The sequence below is a fragment of the Orbicella faveolata genome, unplaced genomic scaffold (assembly GCF_042242905.1).
Source record: "Orbicella faveolata isolate gen_17 unplaced genomic scaffold, um_ofav_v1 contig_2, whole genome shotgun sequence".
Classification (NCBI taxonomy): domain Eukaryota; kingdom Metazoa; phylum Cnidaria; class Anthozoa; order Scleractinia; family Merulinidae; genus Orbicella; species Orbicella faveolata.
The window spans coordinates 18,737,025-18,765,000 of NW_028301547.1; the positions used below are offsets into that span (position 1 = coordinate 18,737,025).

At 38.8% G+C, this 27,976-nt stretch overlaps 3 protein-coding genes across 6 annotated transcripts in view; 2 read left to right on the forward strand and 1 right to left on the reverse strand.

Moving 5' to 3' along the window:
* The first annotated feature begins 437 nt into the window (after positions 1–437).
* On the forward strand, positions 438–18,045 carry LOC110046581 (uncharacterized). 2 transcript variants are annotated; one of them, XM_089290101.1, is made up of 11 exons: positions 438–1,081; positions 1,236–1,284; positions 6,578–6,719; positions 7,434–7,687; positions 8,167–8,401; positions 8,766–11,333; positions 11,941–12,046; positions 13,110–13,183; positions 13,850–13,959; positions 14,786–14,829; positions 15,042–18,045. In XM_089290101.1, exons 1-10 carry the CDS (start codon positions 843–845, stop codon positions 14,801–14,803), a joined length of 3,795 nt encoding a protein of 1,264 aa, XP_089146227.1. In that variant the 5' UTR covers positions 438–842; the 3' UTR covers positions 14,804–14,829; positions 15,042–18,045. The 2 variants fall into 2 exon arrangements, with proteins under 2 accessions (XP_089146227.1, XP_089146226.1); XM_089290100.1 differs by having other exon boundaries at positions 440–1,081; positions 13,850–13,964.
* On the reverse strand, positions 17,996–22,678 carry LOC110046603 (UPF0193 protein EVG1-like). The gene is made up of 6 exons (XM_020752288.2): positions 22,450–22,678; positions 22,304–22,366; positions 21,369–21,563; positions 20,228–20,374; positions 19,726–19,826; positions 17,996–18,932 (listed from the first exon to the last, which is right to left on the reverse strand). The coding sequence occupies exons 1-6, from the start codon at positions 22,661–22,663 to the stop codon at positions 18,849–18,851; spliced, it is 804 nt and encodes a 267-aa protein (XP_020607947.2). The 5' UTR covers positions 22,664–22,678; the 3' UTR covers positions 17,996–18,848.
* The window catches only part of LOC110046596 (WD repeat-containing protein 90-like), a 37,569-nt gene continuing 32,204 nt past the window's right edge, over positions 22,612–27,976 (forward strand). For 2 of the 3 annotated variants that reach the window (XM_089290097.1, XM_089290098.1), the window contains exons 1-4: positions 22,613–22,760; positions 24,096–24,187; positions 25,183–25,504; positions 26,303–26,817. In XM_089290097.1, coding sequence (XP_089146223.1) covers positions 22,751–22,760; positions 24,096–24,187; positions 25,183–25,504; positions 26,303–26,817 — 939 coding nt within the window. In that variant the 5' untranslated portion in view covers positions 22,613–22,750. Of the gene's footprint in view, positions 22,761–24,095; positions 24,188–25,182; positions 25,505–26,302; positions 26,818–27,976 lie in introns of all 3 variants that reach the window. The other variant, XM_089290099.1, reaches the window with a different exon arrangement.

The window sequence follows — 27,976 nt, forward strand, 5'->3', positions numbered from 1 at the left end:
CATTATCCAATGGTCCAGTTTTTACTCAAGTGATATAGCTTTTAGACATGCGAGCGCAGCACGATCGATTAGCTAAGATTGGGTACATCATCTCCCCTGTTCAAAAATAACCACGATCTTCTTTTCTCGTTATTGAATAAGTGTAAATTCAATCCTTCGTTCATATAATTTATATAACATACCAGCTTTTTAAAGAAGGGATAAAAAAGAACTTAACACGTCCCCGCCCTCTTCCTCTCCAGTGCCTCACCCAGAAAATGATTTCCTTCGAAACCATCGCGTGAGTCTGTGGAGGTATTCCTGAGCGGGTGGAGTTAAATTCTTTGCAAGTTTGGTTTGACTGTACATTTTGATTGCCAAGAAAATTACCTAGAAAGGATTTTTTCTACACCGGGAAATCTCTAAGCTCGGATACAGCCAAAGAAATAAGACTAACTTTATCCGATCCGGAAAGATTTTTGGCGTTGTTTAGAGCCCTCGGTAACGTCACTGTTCTGTCAGCGTGCACTGGAATGACAAGAACGTAGTTGAAGACTACCAACCACGAAGTTGCAAGAAAGCGATAGCATTCGGAAATTTCTGCTTCGTTTGTGCACTTCTGGCTTCATGCAGGGCTCAATGACTTAACCAACGTTGAGTTGGGCTACCTGATGGGTTGCTAGTGTTTTCAGTATGCGCTGGAATCCGCTCTTGGATCGAGATTTCAAGGACATCTGTGAGGAAATTGACGGAATTGGTGTCCGTTTATAAATGGTCACTTGCTCATTTACATGATTGAACAGTGGAGCTGGAGAGTGTTCTCAAACGACGGGCGAACACGTCACGTTGATTAGTCGCTTTGCATGCCTGAGCTATCGTTTCACACAAACATCTGCAAAGAGCTCACAAAAGGCGAGTGGTCCGACATGGAGAACGAGCAGAAGGCTGCAAAAATGGCGTTTTCCGGCACACGATCTCTGCTACTTTGGTGTCGGCAGCAGACGGAGGGGTACAACGAGGTGAATGTGTTTAACATGTCAACCTCATGGCGGGATGGTTTAGCGTTCTGTGCGATTATTCATCGTTACCGACCGGATTTGATGTAAGTCTGAAGCTCTCGAGATGGGCAATCAAAGCAACGTGCTTGTCTGACAAGCTTTTCACGCTGTTTGCTTTTGCTCTATTTATCTCTAGTGCCCGCTGAAATGCGGCTTTGTTTCATTGTTTTTACGGAGAATTTTGTTTCTGTTCCATAGAGATTTTGACAGGCTGTCCAAAGAAAATATTTTGGAAAACAATGAATTGGTAGGTTTATATTGAACTTTGTAAAGAGAAAAATTTTTATGGGAACCGTTTCCTATATAGAACGCTTCTGCTTCTGCACGTTCGAAATTCAATTTTTCATGGTGATAGCGCTCTTGTTCGTCAATTATTTTCTTTAATGGTGTCACAGCAACTAGAATAGATACTTAAAGCAGGAGATAAGAAAATGTGCGGTTCATTGAGAAACTAAACAAATATTATTGTCAAAGATTTATGTCTTTCCGGCCCACGGCTGTGCAAGCATTGAATGCTAACATTCTTGCAGCGACACCTTTGTTTACAGTACACAAACACAAGAGTTTGGCTGTTATTAAAGCCGTTAACGCCGTTGAATAGGTGATCTTTCGAATTATTTTTGTTTTCGCGACAGAAGCGTTCAATATTGTGTTTGATCTCTTGTGGGTTCTGCATACAGCAACTTTTTTGCGTGACGCTTCGGAATGCAAATGCGATCCATTTAATTTTGATTTCGCTGCAGGGTTCTAAAAGTTCTTTCTTTTGAAAAAGAATGCAGTTAATTTAGCTGTGAAAGGAATCAGTCTTCCGTTGGTAATTCTTGAATTTTAATGAACACGCCTATGCTTTTGGATTCCTGTTTTCGGACCTATATCGTTCGATCCCGAAACCACTGTGGCCATTAAACCTTGTCAGCTATTAGAAATTTAGTTAACGGGGCCTGTTATTTAGCCATCGGCACTTTAAATTTGGTGATATGATCCAATTGTCCTTTCTAGTAGGATAGATTGTCTGGTTTGCTTTAAAAGCGCAGTTTTGTTTTTTATTTCACCTCATATCGTCAATAACAGTAAATCTCAGTGTAAATGTCGTGGTGATATTGATCTGCATTTTTGTCAACACTGACTGCTTCAAATTCCTTAATCGCTACAGTTGCCAGAAATTCAGGGTTTTAATGGGGTGGGTGGGTGAAACTCATTAAAGTCAGCTGACTGCATGTCACACAATTCTGCGGTAACATTAGTATATTTAGACTGATTTATAATACAGCGAAAAATTTAACGTATTTACAGTGACTAGATTGCCCTCTCCAGTTGTCATGCACTGAATTTTGTTTAATCTTATCATTTCCAGAAATAAGTTCAGCATAATGAAACAATCAACCATGAGATCAATAATTATAAATTAGACAGATTTAATGTGGGTCAATCCAATAATTGAAGGTTATGTGACAAAAGGGGTTTCTGCTAATATTTCCTGATTTTTTTAAATTTTGTTCCAGATCACTACATTTGGCAAACTTACCATTTTTTGTGAACACGCCTAGGAATCCTGCATATGTGCTTTTTCCTTCTTATCATTCCGAAGGATTTTACCATAGTAACAACCATTTCTCTATATGCTAAAGCTTGAGTTGCTAGGCAACTCCTCATTGGCATAAAGTTATTTATAAATGGCCAAATTTAGCCAAGGAATTTTTAAGATCCTTATCAACAAGGATTAACTCATTTGCTAACAAGCAGAAAATAACTGCAGTGAAACTGAATGACATTTAGGCATTGTCATGTCACCAATATCAAGTTGTGAAGAATATTAACCTTCATTTAGGAATTGTTAGACTTGCCACAAGTTGACCTCATGAGTTTCAGGCTAGAATAGCTAAGCTAGTGAAGCGAGCTGCGAGGTTTTAGGCTGCAAAGTGGTGTTGTGAAAACACAAGACGAAGGACTTTTCTGAAAGTCTAAGGAATTGCCAGAAATGAGGTAAACTCCTGTAAACTCTGCAGACATTGCGACCCTCAGAACTGATAAATGTGAACATGAAGGCTGAGTGTTACTTTGTTAAGGTGTTAATTTTTGTGCTAAGGTGTTTAGCTAATATTAATAGCCTCATACAGTGTACATGCTAATTCTAGCTATGACCACCCCTGACAATTTGTTTGAAGGAGGAGAGTGTTGGGATTTTTGGTATTGCTGATTTGGCCAATTCTGGTTCAGTTTTTTGGTTTTCGCACTTAAAAACAGCAGTTTTTCTGTTTTGGTTTCTTGTGTGGTTTGCAGGGTTTCTCCAATTCAGTCTTTGGTTTTCGGTTTTTGTCAACACTGATGGTGGTTTTTCGGATTTTTCTGTCCAATGCATTTCTCGGTTTTTCTGGTTTTGTCAAGGAAGTTACACCCTGCAATCATACTAAAACTCTAATTCCAAGGACCACTTATATAGCCTTCTACCTAGACTTTCTTTTAGATGATGCGTGACAAGCCTAGTGGCTTTAGTAGCCCTTATTTGGGTCATAACAACTGCCAAGCAGACTATGAAAAGCTAAAGATAATATAAAAGCTTAAAATCTGTTTCTCAAGTATCACGCGGGATAATATCTTGTGGACTTTGACCTTAGACTGTGGACTATCAAGTTTCTATTAATAGCTTGATTGCGAGTTGTCTCCCCTTTTTGTTGCAGGAATAACATTGGGCACACTCACTCCATTCACGTAGAATAGAAGTAAAGGAGAGACTGTTTGTTTAGTTGTAAAATAAAGTAGTTTGGTTGTAAAATGCAGCCGCCAATTGTACCCACACAAATGAAAATTCTGACAAGTGAAAAGTCTGACAATGGCAATCAAAAAGCAGCTTCAGAATGAGGTGTTTCTTTTAAACAAAAGTCACCTAAAACCATTTTATGGTGCAATTTTTTCTAGTTTCACATTGCTATAGGCCTCCAATTTACAAAAAAAGCAAATTTTTAGATTATGATGAGTTCTGCACTAACAACAGTGGGGAACTAGAGGAGGGGCCTGAGGGGCGTGGGCCTCCCTTATTTTGGGTGAAAAAAGAAGAAAAGCTGGCAGGGCAAGCAAAACAATTACCCCCCCCCCCCCCCCCCCTTAGCTCAAGGTCTGGATCTGCCACTGAACAAGGGGATTCACTGAAAGAACCTTGGAAAGTAAAACAAGTTTAGACGTCTAAAAATTAAATCACATATTAAGGTTACAGTATACCTTCAGGGGTGTCTCGCGCGCAAGCGATGTAGCATGTGCAGTTTAAGCTGTAGATACCTAAACCCCTATATCAAATTAAAGCTTATGGAGCTGGCTATCAAACTATACCAAGAATTTTGAAAGAAAATGAATTGTCGAATTTTTCACGACCACTAAATGCGAGCGCCCGAATCACCTTTCGAAAGCTACAAGTCAAAGCGAATTTCGTTTTTCACCAATTTAATTTTTTCCTCGGTTTCAGGGCCCAAAGCGCTTAAAAAGCGTGTCTGCGTTTTGGCATATTCAATTGCAGTAAAAAGTTACAGAACATTTTCGAAATAGGATTAAAAAAATGTGGAGTGATCGTACAAAAATCGCTCTCGAAGAAAAAGTATCTCGAAATTAACAATTCCCAGACACGCTTTTGTAGTTTATATGTTAAACTAGCCACTGTCCAAATTTAAGAGCAATTGAACAAAATCCCTTTGAGTTATAGCTCTTCAAAGTGTCTACTTCAAGTGAAAAAATTTATTTGAGAAAACAGCGCTAAGAAAAATTTTATGCTTCGCAAACAAACTCCGCCCACAAACGCCTTCAACTGGGTTCTCAGATAACTAAGCCAATCAGTGCAGGGAAAGTTTACTACCGTTAACCTCCGGGTGAAATTTACGCGCGAATCGCTAAAAAACGCTTGTGTTTAGCAATGCGCTCAAGGAACCGAAGGCAGAGAGATAATTTTTCTGTAGCTCGGTTTTTCTTGAAGCTGGTCTGGCAAAATGGGGAAGACTGAAAAGGATACGAACGCTAGAGTGGCTGAGCGAAGGAAACAAACAAAAGAAAGCGCAGAGAGGAACTGTGTGTGGGCAACTGTGCATGGATAATATTTCAAATGGTCTCAATGAGTCCGACGATTCGTCGATATCGGACTCAGCATCCCTGTTATTGCTGTCAAGTTCCGAAATTTTTACAGAACCTTTCTTTTCTCTTACCACGAATATTTGCCCGCCTTATACGATAACTATAGCTTCATCCGCGTGGCGAACTTTCGCTTCTTCACTCATTGATGTATTTTCATTCGTTCTTCGCTGTTTTCGCTTTTTCGAACTGGTCCATGGTTTAAACGTGGTCTTTGTTTACTTATAACTTAATAGAGACACGCCCAATACCAAAAATGCTGGGTAGTCAGAACAACAATGCTGATCAACTGAGTAGTCAATTCGTGACATCCATATAGGTAATTCCCGCGAAAATTGTCTCGGTTGATTGCATACGCGCCATAGGGCTGTCAATCAAGAGGTAAACTTTTACTTCTGGTGAAAACGTAAAACCGCCATTTCTCCGCCAATATTTAGCCTTTTTCAATTTTTTTTTTCAGAAATTAGAGATTATTCTTCGACCACTATTTTGACCCAAAAATCCAAATTTGAAAAAAATTGCCGACCCGAAGGTATACTGTAACCTTAAAGAGTTTGGTTTTTGATTTTGGATGATATTTATTGCAGTTTTGTAGTTTTCTGGTTTCTAATAGGCCCGCCGCCCCCACGCCTCCTCTTGAAGGTTTGTGTTATTCATGGCTTGTTCACGGTGTCCTAAAGACACAAAAACATTGACCAGGTTTACCAGTTATGTATTGCTTGTTTGGGTTTAAATTTAAGAAACAACAAATTGATAAAGTCTGTCATAATAATGACTGTAACAAATATGAGAAAATTATGTTGAATATTGATTTAGATATTTTTGAATGCACTAAATGTATTTGAACTGTGTTTTTGATATATTTGTTTTTAACTTTGCTCTGTAATTGAATTTTACATGCTTTAGTTATTTAAGCTGTATAATTATTTCAATAAGGGAAATTCCAAAAAGTGACGTGTAAACAGTGATGAATCAGGGCGATATCTGCCCAGTGTTGCACCTGGTACACCAGGCTGATAACTTCAATGCAGATAATGGGAATAATTAATAACAAGACTGGGGTGGGTAAAGTGTTTTAGAGAAGGGAGTTCAAGATACGTACTGATAAATTAAAGCCAGTCCCCTGTTGGGGGATCCAGGGACCTTCTTCCCCTTAAAATTTTTAAAATTGAGGTCATTGGAAATGGGATTTTTGGTGTATTTCTAAGGCCAAGTCAAATTATTTGTCTGAAAATATGTCAGAAAATGTTGTTAGTAGTTGGATTTCAAGAATGCATTTATTAAATATGTATTTTTACAAGTTCTACGAGGTGAGCTCTTTTAATTTAGGGGGGTTGACTGAACCTCCTGAATTCCCTAGATTCGCCCCAGGAAGACTATAGTTACTGTAGTAAGCTTCAAAGTGACTTGAATAACATCTCTTTTGACAGGCTTTTAGCATGGCTGAGAAGCACTTTGGTATTCCAATGGTGCTTGATGCAAGTGACATGATAGAGAATGCCATTCCAGATAAGCTGAGTGTTATCACATATGTCTCGCAGCTCTGTGAATACTTCAAAAACAAGACTCCTGGTACGTGATTTGCCTGGGGGCAGGGGGGTACTCACAGAAAAGTTTGGTGGGGGTGTGTGGCCTGCTTGCCAAAACCCTTACGCTATTTTGAGACCAAAATCTGTGACTTTCCCTACCCTTTTATGACCTGACCAAAAATTTGATAACCTAATAAGATCTGACCCTTAAATCAATACCCTGTTTTAGACCTGCCTTATAATTAGATCCCTACTTCAGACTGATGTTAAAGGCATTGTGAAGGGCTTTGTCTGTGGTCGTATTGATAATGACGACAAACTAGCTTCTAAAAAGCACCCAATTCAAGACTAAAGTGCAAATACCATGTACCCAATTTGACACCAAAATGGCCAAAATCAGTACCCTATTTCTGACCAAAACGGCTCCAAAACCATACCCTTTAAGGCATCACACACCTATAGAGCCCATATAAGGGAGTACCCTTGGGTGATATGTTTATTGAAATAGAATGATACTGGTATTCCACCCATTGAGAGGAACAGCACCCCTAGTCACATGTTGTTCCAGAATATGGAACATGACAGAGATTTTGGTTTGAATCTAGCTCCTTCCCTAACCCCTCAGGAATTATTCAATTTTACTTCATACTTTCCTTGAAAATCGTTTTGAAATCCCCCTTCTATCTGATTTTCCTATGAGTTCCAATGCCTGGAAGTACTTAATGTCTTGTGTACTCCCTTTTTCATTTATTTGAAGCAAACCAAGGTTATTCCACCAAGATGAACATCCAGCCTAAGGCAAGAAGTGAATCCACAGGCCACAAAGGCAGCAAGCGCACGTCACCCTCGCATCAGATCTACCTCCTGTCCGGCCACGCTAAGAGGGTTGCTACAGCCTTGCGCAATGTTTTCAAGTCAGACACCAAAGAGGAATCGTCAAAGAGCAAGGAACAGGTTCACAGTCATGGTAAATACTTAAGTGTGGACCCCATGAGAACAAGCTTGGAGACAGTAAGTGTTGAAAACAGCCAGCAGGGTTTATTGTTTGTTTGTCATTCTAGGAGTGGTGAGTGATCCTTCAAAAACCATTAGTTGCATGCAAATTTTTTGTCAAATTCCACAGGTCTCATAGTCATGTTTTTTGAGCGGTTATGTGCATCTTGCACCCTTGATTTTTTCGCAAAGCTGTATGTCTCAGAATATTGATTTTTTGCAAGGCTAAAAAAGTCTTGAAGTCACAATTTGTTTCTTTGTTTTCATATATGAGGTCTGAACGTCTCGTGCTCACATTTAAAACGCTTTAAAGTCTTGGTCTTGCAATTTAAAAAGTCAAAATTTCTCAGGCTTGCAAAGAAAAATGCTAGTTGCACCAGGCCTTCCTTGCAATTACCATTCACCACCCCTCATTCTGTTTTTGTGCTTGAAGTAGAATAGTAACTATCATCACCAAATAAGTACAAATTATGATCTATTAATTGTGTTCCCTTTAGAACAGAACTTCTGAAGAATGGTCTCCTAGCATGGCAAGAAAATCACCATTCTTGGGAAATGATTGTTTTATTTGTCACAGTAGAGTGTTTCTAATGGAGAGGCTGGTTGCAGAAAGAAAGCTGTTTCACCGAGCATGTTTCAGATGTGATAAGTGCAGTGCATGCCTTCGACCTGGGACGTATCATTATTTTCCTGAAACAGAGAAGTTTTGCTGTTTGTTTGACTGTACCGGAGGTAATAATTAATCATTAAATTACGGATTGGATTCTCAGCTGTGCTCTGATTGGCTCAAAACTATCATTGTGTGGCTCCAGAAAATATCCATATCTACCCCAAGGAGGGTTATTGGAAATTCCAAGGGGGGAGGGGAGTTTCAAAAGCCAACATAATTAAAGGAAAGTATGAACCAAAACTGGAATTTCGAAAGGAGTGGGGTGGGGGTGGGGGTTTAAACCAAAAAATCCTCTGTGGGAGAGGTATGGATATTTTCTGGAACAACACATTACGTGTATGTTTTAACAGTAGTTATCAGGTTGCCAACTAACCAAATGATGGACTTAATCAAGCTAATAGATTTCTATCTCTGCTTTACCAACAGCTCCAAGAAAGCAACCTATCAAAATTAAGCTGGAGCCTTTAACAGATGTGTCACAGGAACCCCACACACAGCCGAGCCTGTCCTTTGAATCTTCCCCTAATCTGTCTGATAAAAGTTCACCTAAACCACCCAAGCAAGAACACAACAAAAGCCCTCTTCAAAGACAATTTTCTGTTGTAAAAAGAAATGCAATAACATTACCTGCATTACCTCAGCCTCTAAACCAAAAGAAGACTAATACTGTTAAGGGACCAAGGCATTCACATTCATCAAACAGACCGGAGAAGTCACAGGCGACCAAGAGTGAAGGAGAAAAGAAGAGGAGATTTTCTGGTGGTGGGAGGGTTAAAGGCAAACTTGGAGGAAAAGGGAAAGGTGTTAATTCAGGAGAACCAAGGGAACGGGAAAAAACTTCTTGGTCACCAGTGAACAAAAGGCGAGCTCCTGTTACCAGGTTACCTGATAAAAGTGACAGTGTCGAAAATAATCGTGGTGATGCAACAAATTGTACCTTGAATACAGATGGGCCAAGCACACTTCCATTGGTGTCATCATCACCAAAGTTTGATTTGTTATCTAATAAGGAACAGGTGGAAGGGAAGAAAATTCTGGTAAAACCTTTTGAATTGAAGAAACATGATGAGGATAGGACTACGAAAGAGGCTTCCCCAAACTTGTTTTTTTCATTTAAAGAAGAGTTGCTTAAGAGGGCAACTGAAAGTAAGGTAACTGAGGGAGGTAAATTATTAAATGGCTGTGAGGATGTTTTACCAAAAACGTCAATTGACAAGGATGAAACAAAACTTGATAATGATGGAAGGGGACAAGGTATTTCTTCTAAAAGTGATCTTGACAGTCGTGAGAGTGATTTTAAGGAAGAGAACGTGGCAAACAGTGACAAACGTAAATGTTCAGAGGATAGTTCAAGTGTGAACAGTGATTCAACAAAGTCAGTGGGGTCACACAAGACAAGTGTTTCTGATGAGATTGAGCCCCCGGTGGCTCCAAAGAGTGTTCAGAAACTGCGAGAAAAGTTTCTCAATATCAATGACATGATTGAGGTGAAGCACAAGAACAACCTAGCGAAGAAAAGTGTTGAAATTCAGAGAGAACTAAGGTGCATTTCTGCCTGGAAACAACAAACAGACTCTCATGTTGCTACCTCAAGAAAACTTTCAGGAAATGGAACAGGAAAGACGGCTGAACTCAAGAAACCAAACCTTGGTGCAAGCCGCAGAAGCGTCAAAGAGTTAAGAAAAATGTACATGGCTGGTAGTAGTAGCGAAAGCAAAGCTGTAAGAGGGAAATCAAATTTGATGCGGTCAAAATCATTTCAGTCATCAAAGAGTGTAGAACGGAAATCAAGTGCACCAAAAACAACAGATATTACAACAGGAGGTGCTGAAGAAAAATGTGATTCTACTGGACCTGAAGCTGGAGAAAATTTGGCGTCTTGTAAGGATGTTGGTGATAATTATTCATCAGCTAAGGATTTTGATAATTCACGTCAGTCCAACTGTGCTGAGAATTCATCTCAATCTAAGGATGTGAATGATAATTCATCTCTGTCTAGAGATATCGATAGTATTACTGGTGATGAGGAAGGTACTACTAGTGATGGAAAGGAGCCTTGTGATGAAGCTAAACACATTGCAGTGATAAATATTGATTCCAATCAGGGCAAAACAGAAGGTAACGTTGCAGCTGACAGTCAAAGTCCACTGTCATCAGAAAACCTTGGTAGTATGTCTCATGAGACAAAAGCTTACACTGTTATTAAGTCTGATGGTGTTTCCAATGAGGTGCCCTCTCTTCAAATTGAACCTGCTAGTCCTGAGTCTTTAAATGGGGAACGACGTTCTCCAGGTTTAAAAAGACATGCAGCATCACATGACAGTGGAATCGACATGCCATCCTACACGCAAAGTAATTTATTGAGTTCTGTACCAGATGGCAAAGTCCCGGCTGGAAATTTGAAAGTTGCTGCAGAATTTTCTTTTCCCGGGGGTGGTGCTACTGTTTTGACACCAAGTGAACAACTGTTGAATGAAACCAGCAGAGATCTGCAAACCTCCAATCATCCATCGTCACCAGGAAGTGATTATTCCCCAGAGGTTCTTTGGTCACTTCCTTTATCAACTGGTAATAGAACCTCGCTTACTGACACAAGTTCATCATGCAGTTCTCCACGAATGTCTGTCATCATTGCACAAGAATCATCAACAACCAAAATTAACAGTCGATTTTTTACTGTTGAAACCATGGAGCCTTGGGACTTTGAGGATCATCGAATTGCAGAGGAACATCAGTGTGTGATGGAAGTTGAGGGTGAGTTTTGCTTTGGCAGAGAGAAAAGTAGAACCAGCAGAGCAGAAAGAGAAGCTATTTTTTCTTTGCGGGGTGATTCTAAAAGCGGCAGCTTTAATAGTGCTGACCTGATTAAAGAGGAGGAAATAACCCTATCTCCATCAGAGATTGATTCTGAATTGCAGTCCCTGGAGGCATTACATAGGGATTTGGAAAGAAGAGGTGTGGAGATTGAGCACAGCTTGAGAGAAAGTATGGACTGTAAGTATTGAATGATCTCTTAGTAGATTTTATTGCCCCTTACAGGGCTTGGCAAAAAGTGCTGTCCGGTTTCCCCGGCGGCCCTTTGGAGATTTGCAGGGCTGTTGTGTCACATTGCATTGCACGTACTGTGCTGCCAGCTGATTGTTGCAGATCATTTGCTTTGTATTTTGGCAAATCTTTGCGGTCAGTGTGACAGTGCCAGTTAGTGGCTGCTTTTTGGGGTGGTTCCCACTTCCAGGGTTGCCATGGATACCTCCCCTTCCACTTACGGCTTCTGCTCCCCACTAACCTTTCAGGCACCAGTTCCCAAGCTCATCTATTTGTGATGAGTTTAACACACAGCTAAAAGCATGAACCACTTCTTTTATAACACAGTGACAACAACTTGAGCACTAAAACAAGCTTTATTTGTGATTGTCTGCAAAGTCCTCACAATGCATGGTGGAGGAAAACAAAGGATTCTGTTGGCTGGTTAAAAACACACCAGAATCAGTATGAGTGACTATTGAGCGAGAATGCTTTATCTGGTTCTTAAAATTGCCCATTCAGTTTCTACACTTTATATAATGAATATGACAGGATTTTGAATTCATTCAATTGATAGCCGAAAGACCCTTCAATGACTGTGAAGATGACCTTCTGCGGGAGTGGCTTAGTGTGGTTCATGAACGAAACATAATTTTGAGAAGAGAGTCAGAACTAATATACCTGTAAGTAACCAGCATTATACAGTTTGGTATCATTTGTTGGCAGAAATCCAGTGCAGAGATCAATCCCTGACTTCTTCTTTCCTTAAAACACGCGATGATTTCATCTTAGAACATTTCTGGACTCAAACAAAGTTTCCTAAGACAAGGAGAATTTTGAGTTTGATGTTGGGATGTTATCAGGCAGAGTTGGAAGTGCTGTTAATGTTTTCTGTATTGTTTCTGCTTAGGAGAGGCAATATAATCCCAATTTTGCCCCCTAATTTTTCAATGTTATTTTTCCACAAGTTGATTAATTTTTTGTCCTTCACAACTCCAATTAGGGGTCAGTAAATGGCAAGTCTTCTAATCAGTCTGTGAGATTTAAATCTGAAGTGAGCTTACATTTTGGATACAATTTAATGTTGTTCAATACACTGTTGAGCTAGTAGACTCCAGGTAGTCTCTGTTTTCCTCTAAAATCTGTGGGGATGAATACAAAAAAAGCTTGCCTCCTATTTTCACCCCAGGCGGGAAACTCCCATATAAGATGGATGGGGATGCTTGTTGGAAATTTTGAAAAGAACCACCAAAGAGGTACCAAGATACTGTTTTGTGGGTGTGACTTGAAGTGTTTTTCACCCCTAACAGGTACCAATTCTAAAGCAACACATTGTATCCTATCCTATTTAATTCACCTCAATACCCTAAAAGGTGTGGCAAAAGCTCCCGCTGTGGACCTTTTGAGCCTTAGCACCCTAAGAGGTACCAAAACCATGTTTTTAACCCCTAAAAGGTAAGACAAGCACCCTGTCCTTTTGTATGGGAGTCCCCCTGGGATTTTCATAATTCATCCCCACAGGTTTTAGAACAAAAGAGAGGCTGCCCACTGTCAAACTGTCAAGCAGACAGGTGACAAACATAAAGTGACCTTAGGGATATTGTCTTGATGTGTCACCAAATTCTCATGAATAGCTAACATTAAAAGAAATGTATGATAATCAGACAAGAGAGTTTTGAAGTAAATGGGCTAAGCTTGCTTTCCTCTGAGATACATTGTCATCAGTTTGTATGATTCTCCTTTAAGGTTGCAATCTCACAATTATGAGGAGAGATACCGAACAGTGGAAGGAGAACTGAGAAAGCTGGTGGCCATGAGAGGTAAGTCATTGGCCCATTATGTGCTTTGCTTGCTTCAGTTCATCCCTGAGATGGACCTCTAGTTAGTTGAACAGGAAAATGTATTTACTAATAATTGATGTAGTGCAAACATCACACAGTCATTGGTTCTAGAGGTTAGTACAACTTAAATTGGAGATGACTACAGGACTTAGCATGACTCAGAACACTGGGGGCTGTGTCATCAGTTTGCAAATAAAATGTCTCTCCCACAGCTGAGTTAGTAGGTTTTCTATGGCAATATGGGCTTGTACAAGTTACCATGATCCCTGTTGTGGTCACAGTGATATTTACCATTGATAATAATATTTATAAACTTAACATTTTTACTGCAATAAAATTTTGGTTTTAAGTCTTAGAAAACGATATTAAAATAATGGTGCCTGTGATGGCGACACTCTGGATAAGATTAGATCGTCGCAAATATTAAAATCCCTTTGCTCCTCCGAGTCTTAAGCAGACATGGATCTAGGGGTCTAGGTTCCAGAAGAGTGCTGTTCGCTGTGATTTGACTTTTTACAAAGAAATGGCAGAAATTGGGATTCTTGTTGGCAGTTTTTTTTTTACAACAGCCACTGCTGTACATTATTTGACAATGAGACAAAAACATCACAGCGGCATCAATTTTGTTGTCTGTTTGATCTTTAGATGAAGTGAAGTCATCTGATGATTTGAAGAGGGAGCGAGAGTTACTGTCAGAGTTGCTAGAGTTGGTTCAGAAGAGAAGCTTTATTGTCGACAGTCTGGAGGAAGAAAGAGTAAGGTATATAAATATTTAGGTTTACTAATTATCTAGTAGGTCACTGCTGTTTTGGAAGCAATTTTCAAAGGTGCAATGTTCACTGTTTGATCATAATTTATGTGAAAGGGGGAAGTCTGGTAATATTGTGGTTCAGAGCAGTGTCAAGATTTTTGATGTAACATATCAAACACAGGAGACAGTGTTTCATTGGGATATCCAAGCACCGAGAAGAGAGTTGAAAATATGATGCACAGCAGAGTATTTTGACGAAATTTGAAGTGTTTGGGTAGCTGATAAAACACTGTCTCGCATGTTTGATAATTATATCTTCTCTACAGAAGCAAAAACTTAGGAGTGAACGGAGAAGTAGAACTGTCAAAATCTGGGATCCAAAGCTCCTTCACGGTTGGGGTTTTCTTTGTTTTAACTTGATGAATTATTAATGAGTTTGAGAAGTAACGTATCAAACAAGAGAGACCTTGTTTTACCCTAAATTTCCAGACTTAGAGAAGAGAGTTGAAAAATAAAATAACATAACTTGCAGGGGGTATTGTTGGACATATCTTGTCAATGGAAGCTAGTTGTAATTGAGAAGAAAATGGAAATAATAATTGTTTAAATCTAGTGACATAAGAGACAACTAGAGGATGACTAATCCATTCAGGTTGTTGAGACTTTCAGTCACCAAAACAGATGTTCTCAGGACTGGTGGTACCTGAATAACCACACTTCACGAATTCTCTAATTTTGATTAAGTTATTTTTTACCCTACTTAGGTGAAGTTGTTCCTAGATGAAACTTGTTGTTCATTGGTTAATAATGAGATGGTCATTGTATTACAGGGAAATCCACGAGGATGAGAAGGTTGAGCAAGCTTTGACAGATGGTAAGTGAAGGCCTCGAGCAACAAGCTGCGACTTGAGTTTATGCCTCTATACATAAGCTGTTTATAATGGCGCAGTGAACATGATAGTTTTGATATTGTGCTAGACTAGCGGATCCTATCTGAAAGTTATCAAAAGTGTCCAATTGCAGACTTCTGTTGAGTGGCAACAGTTTCAATCGCAATTCAGTAATGTCTTCATTTTTTTTTGACAGGCTTAGCAGCATTGCCTGAGAACAGCTGGGAGCAGAGACAGGATTGCACCAAGGTCGCATTTTCAAGATTTTATTGCTAACAGCAACTCCTGTTGTGCAGTTTCAGATAGCACTGTTTAGAGGTTTTAAGTTAAAATTTACAATTTGTACTTTTCCCTCAATCCAGTACTTACATATGTACATTAGTTTCAAATGCTTATAATGCTAATGAAGATTGGACTTGTCAAGCAGTAAATGTTTCTATTGTATTTTCTGCAATCACAAGTGGTTCAAATACTCGACAATCATTACTTACAAGCATGATTAATCATTAAATTGTGTTAAATTAATTTTTTTAACATTTGTAGTGTTTTAAAACTGTATGTGAGTCAGGTCTATATTTTCCTTATTTGTTGTATTCAAGTTATATTTTCATTCCTGTTTTGCTGCAATGAAGACAAAGATAAAACTACAGTAAAACTTTTTTTCTTGATCACGAAAAACCCTAAGGTGTTTTCCTCAGCATTCCTCTCTGGTGCATCGTGTCATTTGCCATGTCAATGATCATTAGCCTGTGTAGCAGGCATTTCCAGAAAAGCATGCAAAGGGAACAAAACTGTGAGTGAATGAGAAAAGTAAGGAGCAGGGGGAGGGGGTGAGGTGAGGGGATGAATTCATTCGAATGTCAGAATGAACGAGAGGTTTTAAAAAGGTGTAGAGAAGTGTGTGGTCAGAATGACAGTACAGTAAAGGTGTTACCAATGGAAGATGTCGATTAGCAAAGGATCAACTAGATTATTCTTAAGTTAACTCTGCTGAAAGTCTGTCTTAATGTTGGTAACCCAGGGGCAGAATATATTGGCAAAGAAAAAAATCAGAGTTATTTTTTAATGTATCTTATATTTTAGTCTTATTTTAATCTTTACTCTGCCCTAATGATGTGTCCCTGGATCACTGAGGATCAGTCTGAGATAATCTTGCAAAATATTTTTGAAATTGTCTAGAAAAAGAGTGTTATTCAAAAGATTGCAATTCTAAAACAGGATGGACCGACCTCAATTAACTATTGGTCAAGTAAAATACTATTATTTATCATAAGAGAAACACAGTTTTAAAGAACTTATTTTGTTATGGAAGTGTTAATATTTTAAGGCATTAGTCAGATTATTATGTAGTCAGACATCACATAAACAAGTGAAACTGAATCTACTATTTGTGTTTGCTGTATATTTTTCCAGTTATGGACTGACACAGATGACCTTTGATAAGGCACTTGTGCTGAATGCAAGCTGTTGGTGGTATACCGATTGATCAGTTTTCCTTTTAGTAATATATAGATTTAGCCAGGCCTAAAAGCGGAGCTCCTGAGCTGGGTTGTTCAAAGCTCAATTAAGCTAAATCAGGACGTGCGAGAATTTTGATTGGAGTTTTATAACTTTTCGTTGAGATTTTCTCTATGTGGTTTGGCCTTCTGTTTTGAGTTTGAATAATCTCAAACTACACAAAACAAAAGTAGTGAAAAACACTTGTATACAAGAAAAATTGATACTTTGGTTAACTTTTAATCCTGGGTTAGCTTTAACTGGCTTCCAAACAACTATTTACAACAAGTTAAACTGACATGAGCCCACAATCCAACCGGAAAACCAGCACTTGGTCAGCAGTCAACTTAAAAAAAACGTGACCTTGATGAGCTCTTAACTTGAGCCTGTGATATAGTCATGTGATACTGGTCAGTGGATACCTTGTTTTGTGTCCAATATCAAAGAAGTATGCTATAAACCAATGCTGCATGTCTCTGTCAACCTATAAGCTGGAGTATGGCCGCTATCTTGCGTGACTCCACTGTTGTTGTCATAGTCGTGCACGAGCAATACCGCTAGCCATGATAACCATGAGAAAATCAATGCCTGGGTTTCCTTTAGTTTCCTATATAGGTGTGGTGCTCCGCTTGGCAGCCCTTTGAGCCACCAGAGCTATGCTATTATAAGCAATATTGTTGGCTTTTCACACTTGCAGGTGTCTTAACAGAGCAATCTCTGTGTCTTGTTCATAATTTTTCTGCTTAAATTTTGTTTTCATCAAAAATTGGGTGGGGTGGAGTTGAGGGGGTTTGTATTGGGTAACTATGGGGGAAGGGTGGGGATTTGTTTTACCATGTTCTAGATGGGACAATAATTTTAATTATTCACTGCATTTGATATGCTACAAACCAGCAAAATTTCACGGTGATCAGACCCTATGGAGTCTGACTCATAGCCATCTGTATCTTTTGATATAATTTATTTAGGTCAGTGTGGTTCTGAAAGAGCAAGACTGCGATTGAATTTCTCTTTATGATGTCTTGCTGGTGAAAAGCATGCAGTTCTTACTAACCTTTTATTCCCAAGATTGACCATGATCACCTTTCTCCTCATAATATCAGGCTAAATAAACAGTAGCCTCCATTTGGTGCGAAAATATGCTTGGATATTTGTCCATGGACATCTCTCTGAGAAACGAACAGTTTATGCTTGCGGAAATCTGCGAGCTTTGAGGAACAAAGTTAGAGGACATTCAACGACAAATATCCAACCAAATTCTCGTGCCAAATCGTGTTTATTATCGTTCAAATACTATTTGCAACATGCGCAGTTTTGAAAATTGGGGAATATCACTTGGATATTCCCCAACTTTAGCTGGGGAATATTCAGTCACACGGTGCGACAAATTGCACACGAGTGAAAATATTTAAAATCATCATTAACTAGCACAACTTATTTCTTGGTATACCACCACATTTTCTCAACCAACTCTTGGAGAAATGGTTACATGTAGATATCTATGTAGATAATAAATTACGAATAATTGAATCTTGGGCTTGGGAATGGAAGGGTAAATCACAGGGTGAATTAATTGATTGCATAAATTGTTAGATGTGTATTAAATAATGCTTAACTATGACAAATGTATATAAACATATCTCAGATACAAAATTTTACGATGTAATAAATATAATTTTAATAAACAGTGTTTTTTACAAGTAGCTGTGGTATGTATTGTGAGTAAATCCGAAAGTGTTGTCTGTATGTCATTGCAACAAGTACACTTTAAACTAGCAAGCCATTGATTCATGCCATTCAACTGGTAAGGCATTTCTCAAAGAAACAAGTCTAAGGGCATCAAATTGCCAAACTTGTAACAACTTTTGACAAAAATTTCATTGTTATAGGAGATTAGATTCCCCATTTTAAGAATTCCTTTACCTACAAGATTTCTAAAATGCTCAGACATGCCTCCTATACAAATAAATTTACTGCTCCTAGGAAGAGTTGTTTAAAGGTCTTGTCCATTTAGATCCTGTACACTTGTGTAATTAACTGCAGAGCATTTTGCGACTCTTATATCTGAGCACTCTTCATAAAATGTTGGGAGCTTTATAGCTATTTGTTCAAATTGTAACTGTAACACAAGACAAATTTACCTTGAAGAAGTTCAAGATATCAGTTGATAGCTTGCCAATTTTGTACAACAAAGTACTGGCTGGGTTTCTACTATAGAACCTAAATGTGGTGCTGTACATGTAAGTCCTCCATCTTTGATGTCGCTAGCAAGAGCAAAACATTCCTTTTAGAGAAAATCAAAGATAATTTTGTTTACCTCTTTCACAAATTCCTTATTAATAATTAATAACTGATAAAAAGCTCCCAAGATGTATCACTCGAAATGACCTGTTGTCAGCATTCACTTCACCCCCCCCCCCCTGTCATTTTAAGTCATAGCTACAAGCTTAGTTTACACTTTCTGCAATTTTTTCAGCCATGATTGTTGATCACTCCACACTATTTGTCACTGTTGCTCTGGTTCTTGTTGCTCAACAAGGTTGAGCTCTTTGCTTCTTTCTTTGTCTATTAGTTCAAGCTCTCTTATTTTCTGTTGAGTAAAGAAGACGTAATTAAAATATTTCTGCCAGTACAGAAATGCATGTAAACCATTGCCACTGTTTCTCTTCTCACTGTAATGTTTTTATTGCTCAAAGTAATTTGTTGTGTTTTGTACTGTGTTGTATATCAGGTGTTTACTGTGTAACCAAACTTACCTGACCGGGCTGTCCAAGGGGGTTGATATCTTGATGATTTTTCCCAGTGGTAGGGGATTCATATGAGTGAAATTTCTAAACAAATACTACTCTATTTTTGTCTCATTCAGCTAGTGTTTACAAAATTACAGTCTTACACCTGGACAAATGGCCTCAGAATCTTCTAGACAAGTGCTGTTATGCCTTATTGTCAACATTTTGTTGACATCATGAATAAATGCAAAACGTTTCACCGTTCTTGATACACAGCATATCAAAATGTTGACAACAAAGTTTGACTGAAATGAACTTTTGACCAATCCCTTTGAAAATGCACCTAGAGGGTGGTCACAGCATCTTCATGTAACGACACTGGATGATGTCTCAGCACAAAGGGCTTGATTGTGTTCCTATTCCTGTACTCTCACTTCCCACATTTTTCTCCCTCTGAGCTCAGCTATTGTAGCTCAACCTGTGGGTAAGCCTGACATTGGATCAAAATTTTTTCTTTGACATTGGATCCAAATTTCAAATAAGGTCTTTCTCGAATTTTCCACTACTCATGCACTACCATTATAGTTTTACATAATGCTGTCACATGCACCTTGTGGCTGTTTCCAACTACAGAAAAATGTAATTGTTATTTACCTGTGATATCTCTGTTGATATTATTGTTCTATACTGTTTGCCCTGTCCAAGCTCTTCCATCTCATCTAAGAAAGCTTTTCTATCCTCTATTTCTTGAAGAACTGTAAAGAACCAATTATAATAAAAAAAAGAGTTTGGTACACTAAAATGGTAAAACTTACCCTACGTAACAAAATTTGTAGTATTACAGGCCTGCATTGCAAACAAAGGAAATTCAGTTACCTAGCGCTCTGCACGCCTACTATGCCAGGTAATAATACATACATCTGAAGACAAACTACGAAAATGACACACAAGTGACACACAAGTGGCATATGTTGATAATGTTGTTAGAGAACAGTCATACACTGTACATTGTACATGAATGTCAATAAATTCTAAACGTCCTACCAAAACTGTTACAAGTCTTGGAACTGATAATTAGTTTACAAGAATCCAAATCAGATTTTGTTTTATAACAAAGTTTCTTGCTCCACAAACCATTCTTCATATTACTGATTACCTTCATCAAATCGATCAACTTCTTTTTCCTGCACCATTTCTCTAGGGGAAGGTTTTTTCTGTCTTGGAACATCTTCAATGTTTTTACCATCCTCACCATAAGCCATCACATTCTGTAGTCTTCTTTTATCTTTCTCAGAAATCAACTCTGGAAATTGAGAGAAATATTAAAGATCTTACAAGATCTGTCTAGACCTGCTAAAGTGTAAAAGGGTCCTTAAAGGAGAAGGTCATTCCAAAAAATGTATATTTTATGTCTACGCTAATAAAAACCTAGCACTAAATTTAGCCACTTACCGAAGTTTCAACCTCTAAAGTGTAGGGTTTCCTTATGATATTCGTCTCCAAAGAAGCCCAAAATTTGACATCATTGCTGCCATTTTGAACAGTACTCAGCAGTCGGGCCACGTTTTTGTGATATCATTCCATCCAAGAGATTTTCTCTAAATGGCTTCTGGCAAGCCTTGTTAACTATCACGCTGGGTTATGGCTGCTCTTGACCTGTAATATTAATTTTTGAGCCAAACATGCTCCAAATTCCGAAAATGATAGCAGTGAAGATAGTGAACTGGATAATCGCTTGGAAAAATACATTTTGCTGACCTTGTGAAGGATGCAAAGTCAGTAGCAGGTTTTTCTCCTTGCTGCCAATTTTGAGTTGGACAGAATGATGTCACATACACAGGGGCACAGTTCAAAATGGTGGCCTCCGAAGTCGCCTCTTTTGAGACGAACTTCTTCAGGATAGTAGGCACTTCAGAGGCTACAACTTCGGTGAGTGGAAAAGCTGAATGATACTTGCTATAGTTGAAGACAAAAAAAGTAAGCTTTTTGGTGTGACTCTTTCAAGAATATGAAAGAAAAATGAAATGCTAAGATCTTTTCAAGGTTCCTCTAGGATTTTGGCAAGGTGTTTGACTAGGGCCCTTAAGGATCTTGATACGACCTTCATGAAGTTCTGCAACTTAATAGGATGCTTGAGAATGACAGGGTTGTGTTGGGGGTGGAGGGGGGGGGGGGGGAATGCTCATGAGGTTTATTCTGGACAAGATTTACCAATGTGTAATCTCTCTTTACAATATCAAAACATTGTCAAGCAGCGGACAGATGATGAGAATTAAAACAACTAATGCAGAACATACTTCCTGGAGGAGGTTTGTAAATTTCTTGTGGTACTGAGCTTTGCTGAATGTCAATTGCTTCCTTTGTTCTCCTTCCAGCTGAGAGATGCCTGGCATTCATGACTTTGGGTAAGGGTTTCTTTGGTGTGCTTCTTGGCTGTACTCTTCCATTTCTGCTGGTTGTGGGGTTGCAAGCAACGGGCAGAGATTCACCTTCTAAAATACAAGCAGAAACAAACAACAATGTTACATGTTCTACATGTATTTTCCAAGCTATATTGGTAAATTATAACCCTAGTTTGGCACTTGCTATTCCGTGTTGTCTTGTCACAAATATTTTGGGAAGGAATGATAATGTGGAGAACACAGAGGCTTTTCATCTAGGCCCAAAGGGTGGATAGCATCATCCACTAAATGCATATCCAGTAGATGAGTGTCAACAAAACAAACTGGACTATCCACTATCCACTGGACAGTGATTTTTCTGGCAGATAATATCATCCTCTCTTTGAACAATCAGGGCTTGTGATAACAAGAAGATCCCTAATCTAGAATCCTTTTCCTTGCGGGGGGGGGGGGGGGGGGGGAGCGGAGGAAGAGGGAGAGAAGGGGACTTCTTGATGCGAAGTAAGAAAGAAGTGACACATAGAGGAAAGTACTTCACACCACTTTGGTATCGTTGCATGGCAATATGTCTTGGCAAGCCACGGTAACGGTTAAGTTGGCCGGAGATTACAAGAATTTTGAATTTGATGGCGCACATTTCAAAATTGCGGTATCCCCTGGTATTAATTTTGTCAAATGGTTATATATTTCGACGATATGATCAAGAGCTGAATGTATTCTGAAGGCACAGATTAATCCACAAAACTTGAATCAAGAAACACAATCTACATGTACAAGAGTAAATTGTCTCTATCCTGGTCTCTATGTAGCTGCCCAAACACAGAACTTACTTTTCATGTTTTCCTGCAACTGTCTCCGCTGAAAGTTTGTTAATTTCGATTCCTCCATCATAACTGTCAATGAAAGTCCTCAGGTATCAAATAACATCAAAAGCCTGGAAATCTTTGTGAGGTATCTCTGAGAAATCTAGTATTACCTTTCAGTAGGTTTTGAGTTTCCTTGCTCACAGGAGCTGAATGTGATGTCCACAAACCTCCTTTGGCAACGGGCTGCCTGTTCGACGCCATCTTTGTTTTCGTGTTACTAGACATATATGACCCCGCACATACTGTACAGCTGACCGGCGGATTAGAGATTTTGTCATGCCCAGTGCATAGTCTTCGAATAATATGGCGCGAACCAGGGGCCATTTTGGAAGCATTTTCCCAAGTTATTTTGATCTTTGGAGACCAAGAAGATGAAAATAATTGGAAAAAGACTTTAGGAAGAAGCTGAGGATGTCGAAGTGTAAGTTGAACTTAAGGGTCTTGAACATGAACAACCCGTTTAGAGTTTAACATTGTTTTTAAAAACTTCCATTCTAACACTGTGAAACAACTGTCGTAAGCTTAAACGTACAGAAAAGGCCCGGGCGGGGGGCACTGCCATATATGGGCTATATAGGTATGTGCCGCTGTGAAGGGTATGGTTTTCAAGCAGTTTACTCTAGGATAGGGTATATAAATCAGAGCGTTTGGGTCTAGAATAGGGTATCATTTTTCACAAAACTGACTGGTTGGTTGAAGATTTTATCTAGGGTAAGGAAACCAGAAATTGCCACTCAAAAATATAAAAAAATCAAATTGGCAAGTTTAAATTTACGCAAATCAGCCTTAGTATAGGTTAGCAAAATTCAGCTGAACTAGCTCTGGTATAGGCTAAGGGTTCCAGGGTCTCAGCAGTACATCCCCACCCAGAAATTCCCAAAGTACCTCCCCCGGGAGAAAAAGCTAGTTTACTGTTTTGAAAGTTTTTATTATTACTCACTTTGGCTGGCATAAGCTCAGGAGAACTTACATGTATGACTGCAGATAATGAACAAACTATAGTAACTGGTTTAGGTAATATGGTACAGTCACTGACCATAAATATCTGAGTAAACAAAGAATTGATGGCTAAAAAAGCTTACTTCTTTCTACAGACAGTTCTTCTACATCTACATTTACATTTGATTTTGCTGGTAAAGTTTTAGACATGTATTGTCTTGGAAAATGATATGATGCCAGTCAGAAGTATTCAAGGTTCAGTAAGGAAGGTCATCAATGCATGTCTCCCATCTGAATTTCAAACCATTTCATCACAATTTTGGAAGGTCCTCACATTGCTGTCATGGAACTGATCAACCTCCATGTTGCTGTCACCATGCAGTTTATTCCATGTTCCATGTCAGAATATTACCCTTATAGCTTAGGGCTTCAATTAGCTGCTAAAATATAGAAAGCAGTTCCATCAGCAAAATGTGGTAATTGTAAAGAACAGCTCCCTAAAAAACCTGTCGGCCGACTATTGGCTGTTTGTCGGCTGACAGTTAACCAACAGTTGGTTTTGTGAGCTCTTCTTCACGGTTCTCAATATTGTGGCTCTCATCTTGAGCTACTGTATAATTGAGAGAAAATAGAAAGGAGACTGGAGGAAGTTAAAGATGCATTCACATTGCATAAGAACTGTGTGTGCAGACTTGTTTTAGACAAAATGAAACCCTTTTCTTCCTTACCCTAACTGAATTAAGTTGATGCTCCCTCCATGACACATTCATTAGTCTCTCAAAGTTATTCATAGCAGATTGTACATCTTTAATTTAAGTTTGGCAACATCCTAATGTGAATGTCTTCAAACATTTCAACATTGGAGAATGGAAGAAGTGCTCAAAAGAAGGCGAGGTGTCAACCATTATGGTGAGTCAAACATGAAGGGAGAGCGTGTACCACTAATCAGGAATGTTCAGAAGGCTTTGCTTTGTACATGTATCACCAGGTTGTTGAAATATTGCTCAAGTACAAATTGGTCACCATGGCCAATTAAATTAATAACCAACGTACCAACAATAATTGTATGTCATAAAGAAGTTTAATATAGACGCCGCCAACTCTTAACTAATCATAATCACTGCCAATGGTTTTAAAATAAATGGAACAAACATGTTACATTAAGAGCAGAACAACTAAAAATTATTACAACATTGGAAATAACATGTATTGGAAATATGAGACAAATGATGAAAGGTCACATTTACCTGACTGCGATTTGCGGGATACGGTGACAGACGGCATAAATGAAGGTAATGTTGCTTATTAAATGTGAGCCAACCCTTTTACATTTACAGGTACATACATGTAACCTGCGCAAAAGTAAAACTATTTAACCATTTGATGGCCACGCTGGACTGGGAACTAGACAGGGGATTGGTTTCTACAGAATCTCATTTTATTATTCAAGGAAGAACTTAAAGTAACTTTTTGCATAATGCTTGGCACTCATTCAGAACTACATGTATATGGACATGTACATGTAATAGTTGAGTAGGAACTACGGTATGGATGTACAGTAGATTCAGCGATGTAGCTGAGAGCCAGGTGACAGCTAAGTTGAAAGAGAGCTTTTCACCAGCTGAAATTTCACTCGTCTAGAAAACAAAGACTCGGGGTAACTTTTAAAGTGTAAAGACAAGAAAAGTGGACTGGGCTTGAAAAATGCAGCTTAGTTCTTTCCTGGCTATATCCCAGTAAATTGCTTCAACACATGTTCACTGTAACACACATGTTCACATGTTCACTGTTTAACCTTTCATGTAAGTTCTTAGCTATCAAATAAATGAGATCTGATTTATGATAAAGAAGATATTACCACAAGGAAGTAAATTCATTAAAAAAGAGTATATTTTGCTCTTTAGGACAAACAGGTGAAAGGCACAGTTTACAGAATCACAGGCTCAATTCCTGCCAGCAACTTTATCCAGTTTCCTCGCACTAGCACTCAGTCCTTGGGATTGACTGGTCGCTACCTCTACTGTCTCTTGCGACCAATTGCTGGCAAGTATTTTGTGGTACACATTGACGTGGCAACAGACGATGGACTGACCATTAGGATCTCCTTCTCTAACATGTTTAAGGAGTTCAAATCAACATCAACATGGCTACAGTTTCCATTTGTGTCAAGCCCTCCTCCTGGTTCGGTTGATGAGGTCACTCTTGGTGAAGCAGGCACCATAAGCAGTAAGGATATTATTGTGTAATCATTCATTCTGTATATTGTTAGTATGAGTACGCAAAGTTTCCCTTTGCGTGCTCAGTTTGTTTCACGCTTGATAATGACTGGGAGAGGTGTGAGAGTTAATCTGTTATATTCCACACTGATAATGTGCCATGTTCTACAGAGGTTCATGAAGTGTCTCTGTATTGTTGCTTGTGGAGAAAATTTCAAATCCAAGAACAGCTTAACTTGTCATTTTGTTTCTTTCGTGATGTACATTCGTGGTGCCAAGTTTCAAGAACACTGCTTCAATATTCCTAGAGATATTGTTTATTCAGTATTTTACCATTTTCAGTTGCAAACAAGATGACGTCATCACTGATCTAATTTGCATAACAGAAAAACGTCAATATCTCTAAAATGAAGAAAGATATTTTAAAAAGAAAAATGCCATTCTTCTGTATTTTGAAAGGCCTTTCAAATAAGCAGAAATTATTTTTCATGTCATATGCACTTTAAGCAAGACCCTTTTATTACTACTGTTTCATTGTCTTTGTATTTATCCAAACATACATGTAGATGAGTTTAGTAATTGGTGAATCGCTGGGTACCTTTTAGCTTGAGATTCATGTACTGTACCTTTCTTAAGCACTAGCATTCAGTGAGCCATGTTGATGGGCAGTGCTGTTTAAGATTTTGTTTTAAAATGAGTATTATAAGGAAATTTTCAAGGTAGAAAGTTTTCAAGGTAGAAACATCAACATCAAATGGAAGTTAAAACAACTGTGCTAATTTGTTTTATTTTATTGTTAAATTATCAGGTCTTGTTGGCACAACTTCTCAGACAACTCGTTGGACTGTTTTGGTACTAGACTTCCGATACATCCTCTCTGTTTACTTAAACCGTCAGTATGCATACATGAAGACCATGCGCTTCTGTGCTAACATGTTTCTTAAAGGACTCTTCACGAGTGATATAGATTATATGCCTGGGATATCTGCTTCTGAAGCCAGAAAGTTAGGCTTGCTGGACCAAGGTGTAAGTCCCTTGCCAAGAGAAATGACATTTCCCTTACCAAAGGGAGCAGATTGGCATGAACTGTATGACTATATCAAGTTTCCACCTGATTCTAAAATTGCTCAGTTTGGAATCATGGCAAATGTCAAGTCTACACTCGCTTGCCATAAAGATGATGTAGCTGATGTCAATTCTTGGGAGGAAAGTGCTCATTATCAGGAGAAAAGGACAAAGTTAAATCAGGTCAATCATGTTGATGTGCGTGGAAAGCCACCGCAAGAGACCTTGGGAAGTATTTATGCAAGAGGCGAAGGCAAGGTATGGGTTACATTGTGGACACTTTTTTTGGATCATGTTTACTATAGGTAGTGTCAGTCGACACTATTGATTAATATATCAACCGACACTTGATATATCAGCCGACACTTGTATCACCCAAGTGTTGACTGATACATGGCTGCTATCTTGGCCGACAGACTAAGTGTTGGTCGATGTATCAGTCATTAGTGTAAGCCAACACTACCTCCCATAAACATGATCCCTTTTTTCTGTGAGCATGAGAATAATCAACTTGGTCAAATTGGACAGCTACATTGTAATATAAAATTCTTCAACCTTTCCACTGAGCCTTTGTTGTACCTTGTTCTTTCCACATCCAGATCTACCCAACTCTTCTCTTCCCTACCCCTCTCTAACTTACCCTTTGTACTCTGCCTTATCTCAGTCTTCCTTACGAATACCCTACCCTTCCCTATCTCAGCCCTGTCAAAATGTTTTGCAGTAGCAGTTGGATAATAGATTGAAGTAGTAGCAGTAATAACTAAAGGCCAGAGATGAATTTGTTATTAGTCAGGATTAGTGAACTCCATTGTGATAAGTAGGGGGCAACTTATTTACTAGTGCTGCAACGATACACTGATGCACCGGTGAATTGCAATATTTTTTGTCACTATATGAATATCTATATTATGACAAGATATCGCGATATTATGATATTGTGATTGTGTCCTTTATTACTCCTTACCCAAGTCCAAGTCCTTTCACAGGGACCTGGGACCTGGGAAAGGGAAAAAAAAGTTCCATCTTTGCTTTGTATTGCTTTGCATGCTTCGGTCACATATCTTTCAAGATGGCAGCACAAAGCCTGTGCAGTTCCAATTAGTTGTCAGCTGACACAGTTTTGTGCGCCCACAAGGCAATATTTGTCACAAAACTTGTCCAAGACAATTTAAAACATTGCTGGCATTGAACTTGAACCACCCCAGAGTCTAGCACACTAACCATTAAACCAACAAACCTCTCATAGTGTGACCCAGGCCTAAGCTTGAAGGGCTTCACTTTCGCTACTTCCAAAGAATGCCAAAGTCATAAATTTTTAGCCTGTGTACAACTGCCCCTCCCCTCCAAAAAAAATTTAGGAAGGAGCATCTGTGATTTACCATTGATAATCATGTTCAGGAATTTTTTTTGGAGGGGA